The sequence below is a fragment of the Danio aesculapii genome, chromosome 1, assembly GCF_903798145.1.
Source record: "Danio aesculapii chromosome 1, fDanAes4.1, whole genome shotgun sequence".
Lineage (NCBI taxonomy): Eukaryota > Metazoa > Chordata > Actinopteri > Cypriniformes > Danionidae > Danio > Danio aesculapii.
The window spans coordinates 43,402,113-43,417,223 of NC_079435.1; the positions used below are offsets into that span (position 1 = coordinate 43,402,113).

Here is a 15,111-nt window from a genome sequence, read left to right on the forward strand (position 1 = left end):
TATAATTATCAAACTAAATTAAATACAGTTTAATGATGTAATTACTGATTAGTCATTTTTGAAGTAACTTACCAATGCAGATGATAGACATGATATTTAAACTGTAAGCATATGTGAAATGTGACGGTGTGAGTTTTTTCTGGCACGGCATGTAGAAACTTTCCCTTTTTTCCTCTTTATCTTTGTGAATTACTGTATTGTGTTTGAGCAGCAGAGCCACGCATGTCTAATTCTCATATTACAGAGCAGATCTGCTGCACTACTATCAGCCACTGTGCTGCTTAGCAGGAATTTCACACGCAGCAGTGTCAGCCCGCACTCCTTTGAATCGGATTTGTGTGCTTATGTTTCAGAGATAAGAAGAGCAACAGTGCGCTTTGTATTTTTTTTTGTGTGTGTGGGATGCCAGTATCACCATGTGTTTTTTGATGCATTTTTAAAAGACCCACTTCTCTCTCAGCATGCACAGTTACATCTGCTAAAACACATAGATACTGGAGCCAGCAGCTAAAAAAAACATCCATGATTCACTTGAGAAGAAATAAAGGGAGAGAATGAGAAGAGAAATACACTGACGGTTCTGAGTGAAAGATTGATAGAGGGAGAGTGAGAGAAGGAGAGAGAGAGACGCACGTGGTGGTCTTGCTGTGTGTGAGGGTCATTCTGCTATTCATAGCTAAGAGTTTCCTCTAGAGCTGCTTAGGTCAGTTTAAATACTACGACAGAAAGCGTCTCTTTAAAAAGCAACGTTTTTTATATTTACGCACACACATAGACCGAGGAAGCTGTACAGTAAGTGCTTTTTATCATTCAGTTTTGGTTGTGTGATATAATTAAATTGGCGTATGGTAAATGTTTGGTACGTTGGGTTTAATATTCCTAGAATTGAGTTGGTGTTGTTTTGGGGGGATTCTCAGTTGTAAATTAAATTAATACTGTATTTCAAACAAAATTTATTAATGGAAAGTCTTCATTTAGATAGCTTTGTAGGTGTGTGTGACTGTTGACTCTTGGGTTAGTTTAGGTTGATTCAAGGACAATGGGGTTGTAGTAGAGTGGAAACTAGATTTGACCTCGAGAAATACTTAGTTTGACCTAATTTTAGCTATAACAACAGCAGATTTTTTTACATTTAAGCAGTTTTTATTTGTGTTTTGTGAAATAAATGATACGTGTGGTGGTTAATTCTAGAGCAAATATGAAATTGATCTTTGAAATTATGCTGTAGATTCTGCTGTCCATTAGTAGAGTACTAAAACATTAACATAATTAAATTAATTTATTCATTTCTAAGACTGAGTTCTTAGAATCATTTTAAAATTTAGAGATTTAGAGATCTAAAAATTCCAATTAAATAATTCTTCAGTACTTATTTCAAATTATTTAAAATTTATGCTTATGTTAAGCTTAAATGATATGCTTAAATCAGTTCATTGAGTATTTTTTTGCTGGGTGCAGATCATGATATTTTAATGTGTGGCCTATGTATTTCTAAGATAATGCATTTGAGCTTTAGGGGTAGTTCAGCCAAAACTGAAAAGCCTGTGTATTTATTCACCCTGCACTTATCACACACCTGTTTGAGTTTCGTTCTTCTGTTGAACACAAAATAATTTATTTTGAGAAATGTTGCAAACTATTGATTTTCATACACTCAAAAATGACTTTTGCTGCTTGTTCAAACTACTTATTTATTTTTTGGATAACTTAATAGTTTTATGTTCAAGCTACATTCATTTGTAAAAACGAGTTAAGGGACAGCGTGAAGGAATTGTGTGGAACCCAGCATTTTTACAGTGTAGTATTCTTTTTTCCTTCTATGGAAGTTAATGGTTACAGGTTTCCAAGATTCCAACAACTCATGAAGGTGTATTGAACTACTTGAGGGTGAGAAAATTGTGAGTAGTTTTGTTTTTGGTGGTAGCTTTAAGATTACTATGTGTTTGGTATTTTTTGCTGTTTGCTGCAAGATCTGGCAATGCTAATTAATCAAGATGTATCTAGTTTCCTGTGATTTCACTCTTGTGTGCACGGTGAGAAATATTTGTAGAGAGAATCGCTGTAGGACACCATTAATAGTGAGTTGTTTAGTTAGAATCCATATACACTGAGGATATTGAACAATTTTAACAATAAAAAAAAGAAATTTGTGTAATTTTAAAAGTTCTACATTGAACCATATGCCAGAAAATAACATTTATTTTAGGAGTGTGGAACAACATTCACTGTAAAAAGCTATTCATTAACTTTACTTAAGAAAAGTCAGTAAACCTATTGTTTTTAAAACTATTAGTTGACTATTGAGTAAACCCATTGCCTTGGGATTATAAGGTAAATGAACAATGTGCATAATTATAAAAATTAAGTTGTCAACGTAACAGTTCCAAGTTACAACAGGTTTACTCACTGTTCTTTTAGTAAACATTTTAGTTTTAAAGTAAAGCAACTAATTGCTTTGTAGTGTTGGTGTATATGTAGGCCTTAACTATATGTTAGACTTGTTAGTCAATGCCACTCAAACCTCTTTGAAGGCCCACCGTATTATTGACAACACACTGTGCAGTTCACAGGCTTATCACTCATTCTCACCCTCTGCAAGATGAAGTGGTCTTAAGAGATATTATCAGCTTTAGTTGGCTAGATCTCATCAGCTGAGAAGTCGTCAGCTGGTGAAGGTTTCTGTCTTTAGTTTGAGATCAGTATACAGTCAAGCTGCTGAAAAGTCTGAATGAGGAGTCCTTCTCCTGACTGTAATTAGTCCATTTCCATGAGGAGAAATTGTAGAGAGAAACGCTGCTGGAGGCATGGGCTGATGCAGCTGAAATATTCATTGCATTTTTTATCAAAGCTCCATTTTCTGCACATGTCTGCAGATTCACTGTGTGATCAGTTATTATTTTAAATTGGGATGTAACATACTTTTAAGACATGTCTTACATACATTTGACTTAATTTTTTGATTCATCGATTTTTATATAAAATAATATTCTTTCGAAATCTCTCAATTTGGCTCAAAAAACTAAATATATGATCATCAAATGATGCCAAATGATCCTCATAAATGCTATCAAATATAAGGATGCACGACATTGGAAAAATCTGATATAGCGATATTTTGTCTGATTTAAATATTGCAATTAGTGTTGTCACGATACTTGAATTCCGCACCAATTGGTACTGAAATTATAAAAAAATATCCATTTCCCGCTAACATTTGACCGCTGAGCACATTCTTAAACAGCGCTGATTTGCCATTGTGTTCACGTGCTCAACAGAAATGACTGTGATTGGCCGTGAAGGTCATCATTTCACTGAACTTACCGCTGTTTACTGAGTGTAACCACAGATACAGGGACACTGGAGCGTTTTAAAGCCGTTAAGATAAGTCGATTCATAAGCAGATCACTCGTATGCCAGCTTATAAAGTGTCTCTTTATCTATACTTACACTCAGTAAACAGCGGTGAGTTCAGTGAACTGATGACCTTCACGGCCAATCACAGTCATTTCTGTTGAGCATGTGAACATAATGGCAAATCAATGCTAATAAACCCTTTCACGCGTACAATCACACCGGTGTGATCAGCCTCAGCTGGTCCCTGAAACACTGGTGTGATTAGAACATTCAGAGCGCACGTCATCAACTGCTAAAATTCAAACCTGACGCCGCGTGCTGAGGCACAGAAAGAGGTGCACAGAGCTTGTCATAAATCACAATTTATCCATGCTTTTAAACAATAAACATTTATTTTAAGTTTCAGAAATTCAAATACACATAACTACAAGCAAATCATGCTCAAAAAATCATTTTTTTAATATAAATGTGCTTTATTCACGTAATATACTGTTTATATTACTATAATATTTTCTATATTTCTCTGCCAGATAAACAGTTGCTTACCTTCATGTATTTTGGAAGAAAACTATGAATAAACATGACCTAAATCCAGCAGCTCATATCTATTCTGGGCTTGTTGCGTGAAAGGGTTAAGAACCTGTGAAAGCGTTAAGAATGTGCTCAACAGTGCTCAAATTTTAGTGGAAATGATCATTTTAAAATTTCAGTACCGACAACACTAATTGCGAAATGTATACAGTTTCACAAGATAGTTTGAACAGCCCTATTTGACAGTTTTCTGGGGAATCTAACAGTATTAAGGTACAGAAATTGATTATTCACAATGCAAAAAAAATTATTTTAAACATTTATATTGCCTTGTCTCATTTCAAGTTAAAATATCTCAATTCTTAATCACGAAAAATTGTTTTTTTTTTACATCAGAAGATATAAGTTTTTCCTTTATCAGTATTTGTGTTTCTATTACAGACATTGCTAAGCTGAGTCGTGAAAGCGATGCAGGCCCAGGATCTGATCCGGCACCTGCGGATGCCTGAGCTGGATGATTTGAGGCAGTATGTGCGCAGTTTACCCACCAACACCCTCATGGGCATGGGTGCATTCGCTGCCATCACCACATACTGGCTGGCCACCCGTCCCAAAGCACTTAAGCCACCCTGTGACCTCACCATGCAGTCTGTAGAGGTGCCGGTGAGTGAGAAAAATGCTCATGTTTTCTATGGTAAAAAGCATTTTAAAGAGCAATAGGCAGATGAAATCTTTCTATGTCAGATTATACTTGAAATAATAAATAAAACCATTTTGTAAATAAAATAAAAAATAATTCAGTGAACACTTTTTTTCAACCTTTTGTGCAGTTGAAAAGTTCCATGGATGTTAAAAGTTCTTTACTGAACCATCAGGTCTCAAAAAGATTTTTTTAATTTCTTAAAAATAGAGCTTTCTTTTCCCCCTCATGCAGAATCACAAAGCATATATTATATTTACATGATACCACACTAAGACTTGCAATAATATGGTAATTGTTTCATTTTTAGACTTAGCTATTGATTTTACAATTATGCTATCATGAAAGCTGAATATAGAGTTGTTTTTTGATGGTAACTTACCAGCTCGAACAAAGATATTGAAATTTTCTTACTTCAAAAATTTGATTGCTTAAAAAAATTAAAAGATCATCGACAAATTTTTGGGGGGCTGTACAAAATATCGTGTCCATGTTGTTATTATCAACTGATAAATGCTTGTTTTTAATGTGAAATTGAGTCAGTTTGTTAAATATATTTTATATTATGGATTTTTGTCCACCAGATGTATATCGGTGGTCATGAAGGTTTTTTACTCTGAAAAGAGAGAACTGTAAGAATTGCAGTTTGATTTTGAGAAATGTAGAATAAAGGAATTTCAATGTTTGCTTGTGGTTTCCTTGTTTTCTGAACATACGATTTTAAAATAAAATCAGTTTTTTGATGCATTTTTTCCTAATCGGGCTCTAAAAAATGATATTGCGATTTATTTTGATTGGCATATATTGGTAACTTCTATATATAATGGGTTATCAATAATTAGCAAGTGGTATTGGTCAAAAGTTTCATATTGGTGCATCCCAAATTTCTTTATTAGAAATACTCACTGTAATGATTCACAGAATTGATAATATACCAAAATAGCAATGTTTGGTTTTCAACAGTTGCTTAGCATCATAGGTCAAAGAACCTCACTAAACACATGCAAATGTTTTGAACAATTCAATATCTTAAAGACTTTGGGAATCCTTTTAGTGCAAAAGCCAATGGAAAGCGTCTTTCACTTTCCAAAACCTTTTCATTCAATGTTCCTCACTGGTGGAATGATCTTCCCATTCCCTCATGGACTGCTGATTCACTAGTATCATTCAGATGACAGCTAAATATCCCAACTCTTTCTCGATCACCAAAGCACATAAAAAAACACACACTTTATTGTCTGAGCACTTACAGTTCCTTTGTGTAATTAGCACTTGTTGTGTGTATTGCCTCTTCTTATTGAATTGCTGAATGTCTCTTTGGACAAAAGGGTCTACTAAATGTAAATGTAAACCGATGAAAGTGTCTGATGCAACTTCAGTCTTTTTGTGATTTTATGAATATTTTCAAACTTCCTCTAGAAAGCGGTTGAGCAATACAGACTGTGGCTTTCTTTAGGTTCCTCTCGACATGTGAAGCGGTCGCCAGCTGCATGTCACAGAACTCTGCATGTATGAACTCCTAACTGTTTTCTGTTGCCCATCTGTGTCCCGCAACATACCGCATGTTTGAAATCTTGGTGGACACCAAGTGTGATGGCTTGTCTGTAGTCATCATGTCTGTTTCCTGTCTGTAGAACAAAATGTTTAACCATATACAGTACCATTCAGAAATTTGATTCAGAAGCAATGCATTCAGCGATAATAAAGACTTTGAATTTGTTTTAAATAAATGCAGTGTTCTTTTCCAGACATTATGCAGAATAAAATGTATCATGGAAAAAATGTCCTCAGTATCGATAACAGTATGAAATGTTTTTTGAGCATCAAATCAACATTGATTTTTGAAGAATAATGTGCCACTGAAGACTAAAGTAATAGCTCAAAATATGTTTTTGCAATAACGGCAATAAATTATAAAAAATAAATAAATTCAAATTTCTATTAATATCACTGTAAAGAAAATCCTAATTATTACAGGAAATAGCAGTAATTTGTACAATAGTTTTTTTTGTCATTTTAAATTATATTCAATACTTTGCAAAATGACCAATGTTTGCAGTAATTGATAACATTTTAAGGATTAAATCAATAATGAGAAACTTCAGTAATTAATTTATTTTTGTTTGCAGTATAACATTTATTTATACACGTATTTATTTATTTATTTATTTTTTACAAAAAAATGTATTGTATTTTTAACCAGTACTTTTCTGGTTATTGGAATTACATATCAATTTATGCAACATGACCATAAAAAAGTCATTAAACAAGTAGCTCATTAGATTAAATGTTTATTATATCATATCCGGAAAGTATTCATAGCGCTTCACTTTTTCCACATTTTTTATGTTACAGCTTTATTCCAAAATGGATTACATTCATTTATTACCTCAAAATTCTAAGACAAAGGAATTGTCTGTAGACCTCCGAGACAGGATTGTCGTGAGGCACAAGGCTGGGGAAGGTTACAGAAAAATTTCTGCTGCTCTGAAATTTCCAATGAGCACAGTGACCTCCATCATCCGTAAGTGGAAGATGTTTGGAACCACTAGGACTCTTCCTAGAGCTGGCCGACCATCTAATGCCGAGTGCAGACTGCATGATTTTCAAAGTAGTCGTGTCACAGGTGTTTTCACACTGCATGACTATCTGGGCTAGCGTTTTGTCGCTGCTTTGTTTACACTGCAAGATGGATCGGCGACAGGGGCTTTCTCATTGCATGACTTTACAATAGGAATAATCGCCGACAACTTCTTCCAAACTACGTCTCACAGCCAAAAACACGTAGTATATTGTTTGTTATTAACTACATAACGAGAAAGAAACCTTTAATGGGGTAGAAAATGTACGTATTTGCTCACCTTGGTTTAAAGGGAATTAGCAATTTCTCCTCAACTTTCTTTTTTAACTTTCTGTATGAAACGTCAAACAGACACGGGTGCTCCTGTCAAACCTCCACTAGTTTTTCCTCCATTTCTTGGGTCCAAATAAACCGAAAATGAGCACTTTTAACTTCTCCCTCAACCTCCCGCTGGCCTGCAGGTACACACACACAAGTAATGCTGCTCTCTCATTGGCTGTTGGCGATCGCCAGTGTTATTTTCAGTCAAAACTCATTTCACATGGCATGATTTGAATCGCCAACAGCTCCAGATATTCAGCATGCCAAATATCTCAAGGGCATCGGTGACTCATCGGCGATTCTCTCAGATCGTGTCTTTGGTAGTTCATACTGTGTGATTGTCACTCACGTGCTTGAGCACTGATTTGCCTGTGATTTCAGGCATTTGTCTGCGATTTCTCAACACCTGTCAGCGAGTCAAAATCGGCGCTAAAATCATGCAGTCTGAACTCGGCATAAGCTGAGTGATTGGAGGAGAAGGCCCTTAGTCAGGGAGGTGATCAATAACCCGATGGTCACTCTGTCTGAGTTCCAGCGTTCTTCTGTGGAGAGAGGAGAACCTTACAGACCACCATCTGTGCAGCAATCCACCAATCAGGCCTGTATGGTAGAGTGGCCAGACGGAAGGCATCTGAAGTACTCTCAGACCATAAAAAACAAAATTATCTGTTCTGATGAGACTAAAATTGAACTCTTTGGACTGAATGTCAGGGGTTGCGTTTGGAGAAAACTAGGCACCACTCGTCACCAGGCTAATACCATCCCTAAAGTAAAGCATGGTGGTGGCAGCATCATGCTGTGGGGATGTTTTTCAGCAGCAGGAACTGGAAGACTAGTCAGGATAGTGGGAAAGATGAACACAGCAATGTACAGAGACATCCTGAATGAAAACCTGCTTCAGAGTGCTCTTGACCTCAGACTGGGGCGATGGTTCATCTTCCAGCAGGACAATGACCCAAAGCACATCGCCAAAATATTTATGGAGTGACTTCACAACAACTCAGCGAATGTCCTTGAGTGGCCCAGCCAGAGCCCAGAACTAAATCCTATTGAACATCTCTGGAGAGATCTGAAAATGGCTGTACACCGCCTCTGCCCATCCATTCTGATGGGGCTTGAGAGGTACTGCAAAGAGGAATGGGCAAATATTCCCGAACACAGGTGTGCCAAGCTTATGGCATCATATTCAAAAAGACTTGAGTCTGTAATTGCTGCCAAAGGTGCATCAACAAAGTACTGAGCAAAGGCTGTGAATACTTTTGTACATGTGATTTTTCAGCTTTTTTTTATTTATAAAGTTGCAACAAATCATAATTTCAAAAAATATTTTTTTACATTGTCATTATGGGGTATTGTGTGTAGGAACTTTTAAAGAAACAAATTTTGGAATAAGTCTGTAACATAAAAAAGATGGAAAAAGTAAAGCGCTATGTATACTTTCCGGATGTACTGTATATCAAATATTGAATGTCCATATAAAATAATTGTAACATTTCGCCTTTTTTGTTTTCCAGTAAAACTTATTTGTTTGTAAATTTCTACATTTAAACTCTGCAATTCTACAGAAATGTACTTGTGTCTTTGCCTATAGGCCATAGGTCTCAAACTCAATTCCTTGAGGGCCGCAGCTTTGCACAGTTTTCCTCTAACCTTAATCAAACAAAGCTGATCCAACTAATCAAGGTGTTCAAGATTACTAGAGACTACTAAGCAGGTGTGAGTTGGAGGTGGTTGGAGCTAAACTGCGGCCTTCCAGGAATTGAGTTTGAGACCATTGCTAGGCTCATGTCATACATTATAACTAATGTAATTAGCAGTTCATAATTTGTCAACATTTTTCTAATATTAAATACTTAATTTATGATCAAATAAGTGAGGGATTGGTGAGTATGAAAGACTTAAACATTTAAAAAATATTAGAGATGTTTTAAATGGTACTGTGTTGAAAAAAATTGAAGAGCCCATCTACAGTTGTTTTTGGACTGGTCTTTCCATCACATTCCTGCTTTCCCTTCCCATCCTGTATGTACTTGTATGTGTACACAGACTCTAACTTTACTTTAGTCACAGAAAAATGACAGCCTCCAGATGAGTTTAATTATAGATGCATGTCCTTGATCTCTTGTCTGTCTTTGGCAGAAAGAGGTTCTTGTATTCTCATGATTTCTTGTATGTTTGCTATGGCAACAAGCTGAAATGTGTTGGCAACAGTTATAAAGCCATTCAGATTCAATGCGCGACGACCATCTGTAAATTCCTGTAGCGTGAAGTCCTCCTCCCTTTCGCGTGGGCTGGGCTTTTAAATCAAACACTATTATACTGTAAAGTTAGTGACCCTTTATTTGTGAATTTCTTTTCTTTTCTACAGTCTGTTTTCACGCTCACCGGCTGATTTATGAAGGACACCTTGCTGGATTGCTTTCAGAATTGCCTTAATGGATCAGTTTTTTTTTTATTTTTTAGCTTAGTTTATTTATTTACAGGGTCAATGCACATTAACAAAAAACATTACTGTAAAATGTGCCAGAATTAGCCAAGAATGGCTATTTTTCATCAGTTCAAAAGTAAAATTTCTGTAATTAATTACTCACCCTCATTCCAATCCCTTTAGACCTTTGATCATCTTTGGAACACAAATTAAAATATTTTAGAATTAACCTGAGAGCTCTCTCATCCCACATACACAGAAATGGTCTCTAGATGTTCATAGTCCACAAAATGGAAACCAAAAACGCATGTCATGATTTTCCCAAGTACAATGCGATCCTGTGTTGCTTCTAACATCTGTGTTGCTTCTGGAACGTCATTTTTATTCGAAAATGTGACCCATACCTATTCCCCACCCTAAACCCAACCATAACTGTACCTTATTCCCAAAATAAGAGGGGAATAATAGTTGGATAGCAATCATGTAGAAGTGCATAAACCTAACAGTAAACCTAAACTTAACATAAACGTTAAGAACTTAATTCCGATTGGCTGACTGGAATGTTGTTCCAGGATCAACATAGATGTTAATCTAGAAACATGTCCTACTTGGACATGTCAAAACATTGTCAAAACATTCCAAATAATTGTTGCTGCTTGTTTAAACTACTTATTTAAAATGAGTTGAAATGACACAATTCTTAAGTTTTTTTGGGGACAACTTAATTGTTTTATGTTTAATGTTTAATTCCAAATTTGTAAAAACTAATAAGTTAATTTAATCGATTTGTGTTGGCACTACATGAAGTAATTGTGGAACCCAGCTAATAATATGGGCAATACAATACTTGCATGTTGTGCTGCTGACTCTGAAAGCAATATGTTTTACTGCCTGTTGAAAACATGTACACTGACCTAAGAAGCCTTACGTCGACAAACAAATACATATTTATATTTTTGCAGCAGCAGCACAAAAGTGTTCTAGGAGCTTCATATGGTTACAGTTGAACCCCTGAACTCACATGAAATGTTTTTGTTCCTTTCCTGCTTGAAGTAGCCATCATAAGATGAGTTCACTGTGGTCATAAAGGGATGGAGGTGGTCTGCATCAATACTCAGAAAGGCTGTCACATTTCATGTTCAGTTAGTATGAATCAAACGTGTGGCAAGAAAATCTCCGCTACACCATCAGCACCCAGAACCATTCATACAGCAGGATGGATCGCCTGGTCAATGAGCATGTAAGGGGGTACGAGATTAGGTAGCTCTCGAGAGCTCACCCTGGTAAAGGAGGAAAAGGGGGAGATGAGGTGGATGGGGATTCTTCAAAAAACGAAGATAAGGGAGTAGTTTTAGACAGGTTATTTATAGTGAGTTTGGATTAATCCAATTGGCTTACTAATGATTACGGATGGGAGACCAGCCACGATCAATCTTATCATGTGCTCTTCTTGAAATTAAGCTACGGTCACACCAGGCTTTGTGTGTGCGAAATTATGTCGTGCGGCGCAGCGAAAAGGGGCGGGATTAAACAAGATGATTAGACATTAAAAAAAGCAAGCGATTGCTCCATGCTTTAAATTTCTGTCCAGAGAGGTCATGTTTTGATCCTCGATTGGTCTCACGCAGTAAAATGATGCGATTTTGCAGGTCAGAGTTCACCAAGCTTGAACTTTGCACCGCAGCAACCTGCGAAACTCGACGCATGACCCCGCGTTTTCGGTCTGACGCATTCGCGTGCGTATGAATGGAAGTCTATGGAAGGAAAAGTCAAGTGTGACCGCACCTTTAGTTTGTGAAACTTCACTTGGTTAGATTTAGTCTGTGAAGCATAAAGATTGTCTGTGAAGTCAGGTGACCAAAATTCAATGTTTGGCCAGTGTCTAATGTTATTTTGGCGTCCAATAATGACGTTGATATTTAGTTGATTTTAGGTTGTGTTGGAAAGTGACCAAAATCCAACTTCGAGTCAACATCTTAAACCAACGTATTGATGTCAAGTACTAACATTTATTCATCAGGTATGGCAACCAAAATCTAAAAATCTAACGTCAACGGCAAGCTATAACGTCATTAGATGTTGATATTTGATTGATTTTTTGGTTGGATGTTGGACACTAACGTCAACCTGATGTTGGGTTCTGACATCAACCTGATTTTCATTTCCAAACAAAATCAGTGTCCCCTGATGTTGGGGTACAACGTCAATCTGACGTCATGTTGATGTCCTGTGCCTGCTGGGATCATTTCATGCTGTTTACACCAAATTAAGATCCTACCATCAAATGTTGCAGCAAACGTAGAGACTCATCAGACCAGGCGACCTTTGTCAAGTTGTACACTTTTGTGATCCCGTGCCTCAGTTTACTGTTTTCAGCTGACTGTATAGTGACACCAGTGTCTTCTTCTTCTGCTGTAGCTAATCTGCTTCAAAACTATGACATGTTTTATCTTCAGAGATGCTATTTTGTAGACTTTGGTTCTAAAGGGTTGATTTTGAGCTCAATCACCTGCTGTTTATTTTCTCTGTTTTATATTATTCTCTGTAACTTAAGATGGTAGAGGCTTAAAGGGATAGTTCACCCAAAAATAAAAAAATCTGTCATCAATTACTCACCTTCAACTTGTTCCGAACAAATTTTATTTTTATTTGTTCTGTTGATCGCAAAAAATATATATATTTTGAAGAATGTTGGAAAAGTGTAACTATTGATATCCAATAGAAAGAAAAACAAATTCTATGGGAGTCAATGGTTATAGGTTTCCAACATTTTTCAAAATATCTTCTTTTGTGTTTGACAGAAGAAAATGAAACTGTCAAGAATTGAACAGAGGAAAGATAGCAGAATTGTCCTTTTGCATTTATCCCTTTAAATCAGCTTACTTCATTCTGATTCTTGTTTTGAACTTCATACAAAACAGCAGATTACATTGACTATGTCGACATGCACATCGTTGCTGCCATGTGATTGGCTGATTACAATTTTGCAATGACAAGTATTCAAATGAGTATAAATAATAACATGACCTTGGAGTGTGTTTATTCCTGCTTTAAGCATTGTTTAAATGATTTGAACATTTATGTCCTCTTATCTGACTGGTGTTGAAAGATTGTACAGGTGAAGTTTCTCTTCATGGCCTTCCAGATTATCAACAGGCCTGGATTTGAGAAGCTGTTATTCGCTTGTTTGCTAAAGTACATCATAGATTGTTGGTTGTGTTTTTCAGGGTAAGGAATATGCACGTCGCTCTATCCTAATGGACAATGACACATACATGACGTACTACTATAAAGACGCTCTGACAATGTATGAGTTTTTCTTACGAGGACTAAGAGTGTCAAGTGAGTTATCTGGCCATTTAAAGCAGACATTATAACAAAGGAATAGTTCAGAATAAGCTATTTGAAATGGTTAAAATCATGTGTGTGATCAACATTCGTGTGTTTTACTTATACAGATAACGGTCCATGTTTGGGGTCACGAAAGGCAGGCCAGCCATATAAATGGCTGTCATATAAAGAGGTAAGATTTCTGGATTATTTATTTATTTATTTATTATTAACTGCAGAACTAATTTAGCCTTTTATTTCTCTCAATTATTTTTGATCCCTGTCTTCTTTATATATTATCAGATATGTTTGCGCATTTTTAAATATTATATATATAGTTGGTATTACTTCATTTTGATGGGCCCTTTAACACATGTTGTTGATTGTAAGTTACACTGCAATAGACTGATTTCATGCAGCCACCATTTTCAAAGCGAAAGCGAGGCTGCGGTGGGAAGAAACCCAGAAGTATCGCCTGCAGTCACACAGGAACGGCGTCCACTATGGCATATTTTTGTGCACCTGGCTGTGTGTCTTATCAGCAAAGAGAAAATGACACAAATATATAATTTCACCGCTTTCCGAGTGACTCGAAGGTCCGTTCTGAATGGATAGTGAAAATAAAAAAGTATATCAGACCTCATTTTCAGCTAAGTTAAGGAAAATGGCACAAGTTAGCTAATGTTTTCTTTCCCAAACACACGTTTTAGATGCCATTTATCAAACTCAAGTTAAAGAACTGATTCTTTCACTAACTTAGACTTGTTACAATACGGAATTTCGGTACTGAAATTAAAAAAAACATTCTATTTCTCGCTAACATTTAAGCAATGTTGAGCACGTTCTGATTTGCCATTCTGTTCACCAGTGCTCAACAGAAATGACTGTGATTGGCCATCAAGGTCATTAGTTCACCGATGTTTATCAAGTGCAAACACAGACAAGCCATTTACTGTTGAATTGACTGATCTTTGTGCGTCTAAAACACTCCAGTGTCCCTGTATCTGTGTTTGCACTCTGTGAAGCCTGGTGAACTGATGACCTTGACGGCCAATCACAGTATTTTCTGTCGAGCACTGGTGAACACAATGGCAAATCTGCGGTGCTTCAGAATGCGCTCAACATCACTTAAATGTTAGCGGGAAATGGACAACAGGCTGATAAAGGAAAGTGTTCCCACTGTGTTTACCTGGTGCCATGAACTGAAGCCTATAGGAGGACATTTAAGCTTTATTACCCTTAAAGAGATTGGTTTTGTTTGATCCCTAATATGCTTTTGATTGTTTAAATTAAACTTAACTGAATTTTATTAAAATGATGTTTAAACCACATCCGCACTTTAAAATCATGGAAGCGGCATGTTGTTGTAATATTTACAGTGCTGGTCCTCTACTTCTGGGTTTCTCCACCGCAGCCTCGCTTTCGTTTTTTAAAATGGCGGCCACATAAAATAAGTGTTTTACGTTCCAACTAATAAGAGTATTAGTAGGCTGTAAGGTTAGGATTGGTATAAGCCGACATATTTAAAAAGTTTATTATTGTCAGTTGAATGTCTGTTGGTGATACAGAATCAACATATATTAAACAGACAGTCTACTAATACTCTAATAAGAATTAGTTGGCATGTAGTTGCAATTCAACCTATAGTCAACAAAATGTTCAAAAAGGACCATCAAAATAAAACGATACCAATTAGTTTAGTATTTCTGTGTGTAGGTTGCAGACAGGGCAGAGTTTGCAGGTTCAGCTTTACTCCACAGAGGTCACAGTCAATCAGGAGACAAATACATTGGCATCTTCGCACAGAACAGACCAGAGGTATTAACACCCAGAAAGTAAAAAAACAAGCACAGAGATTTGGCATTT

General features: G+C 36.3%; 1 protein-coding gene across 3 annotated transcripts in view; it reads left to right on the forward strand.

Moving 5' to 3' along the window:
• Positions 1–663: 663 nt before the first annotated feature.
• The window catches only part of acsl1a (acyl-CoA synthetase long chain family member 1a), a 33,072-nt gene continuing 18,624 nt past the window's right edge, over positions 664–15,111 (forward strand). For 2 of the 3 annotated variants that reach the window (XM_056460882.1, XM_056460890.1), the window contains exons 1-5: positions 664–792; positions 4,327–4,548; positions 13,143–13,257; positions 13,374–13,438; positions 14,962–15,063. In XM_056460882.1, coding sequence (XP_056316857.1) covers positions 4,354–4,548; positions 13,143–13,257; positions 13,374–13,438; positions 14,962–15,063 — 477 coding nt within the window. In that variant the 5' untranslated portion in view covers positions 664–792; positions 4,327–4,353. Of the gene's footprint in view, positions 793–1,826; positions 1,899–4,326; positions 4,549–13,142; positions 13,258–13,373; positions 13,439–14,961; positions 15,064–15,111 lie in introns of all 3 variants that reach the window. The other variant, XM_056460897.1, reaches the window with a different exon arrangement.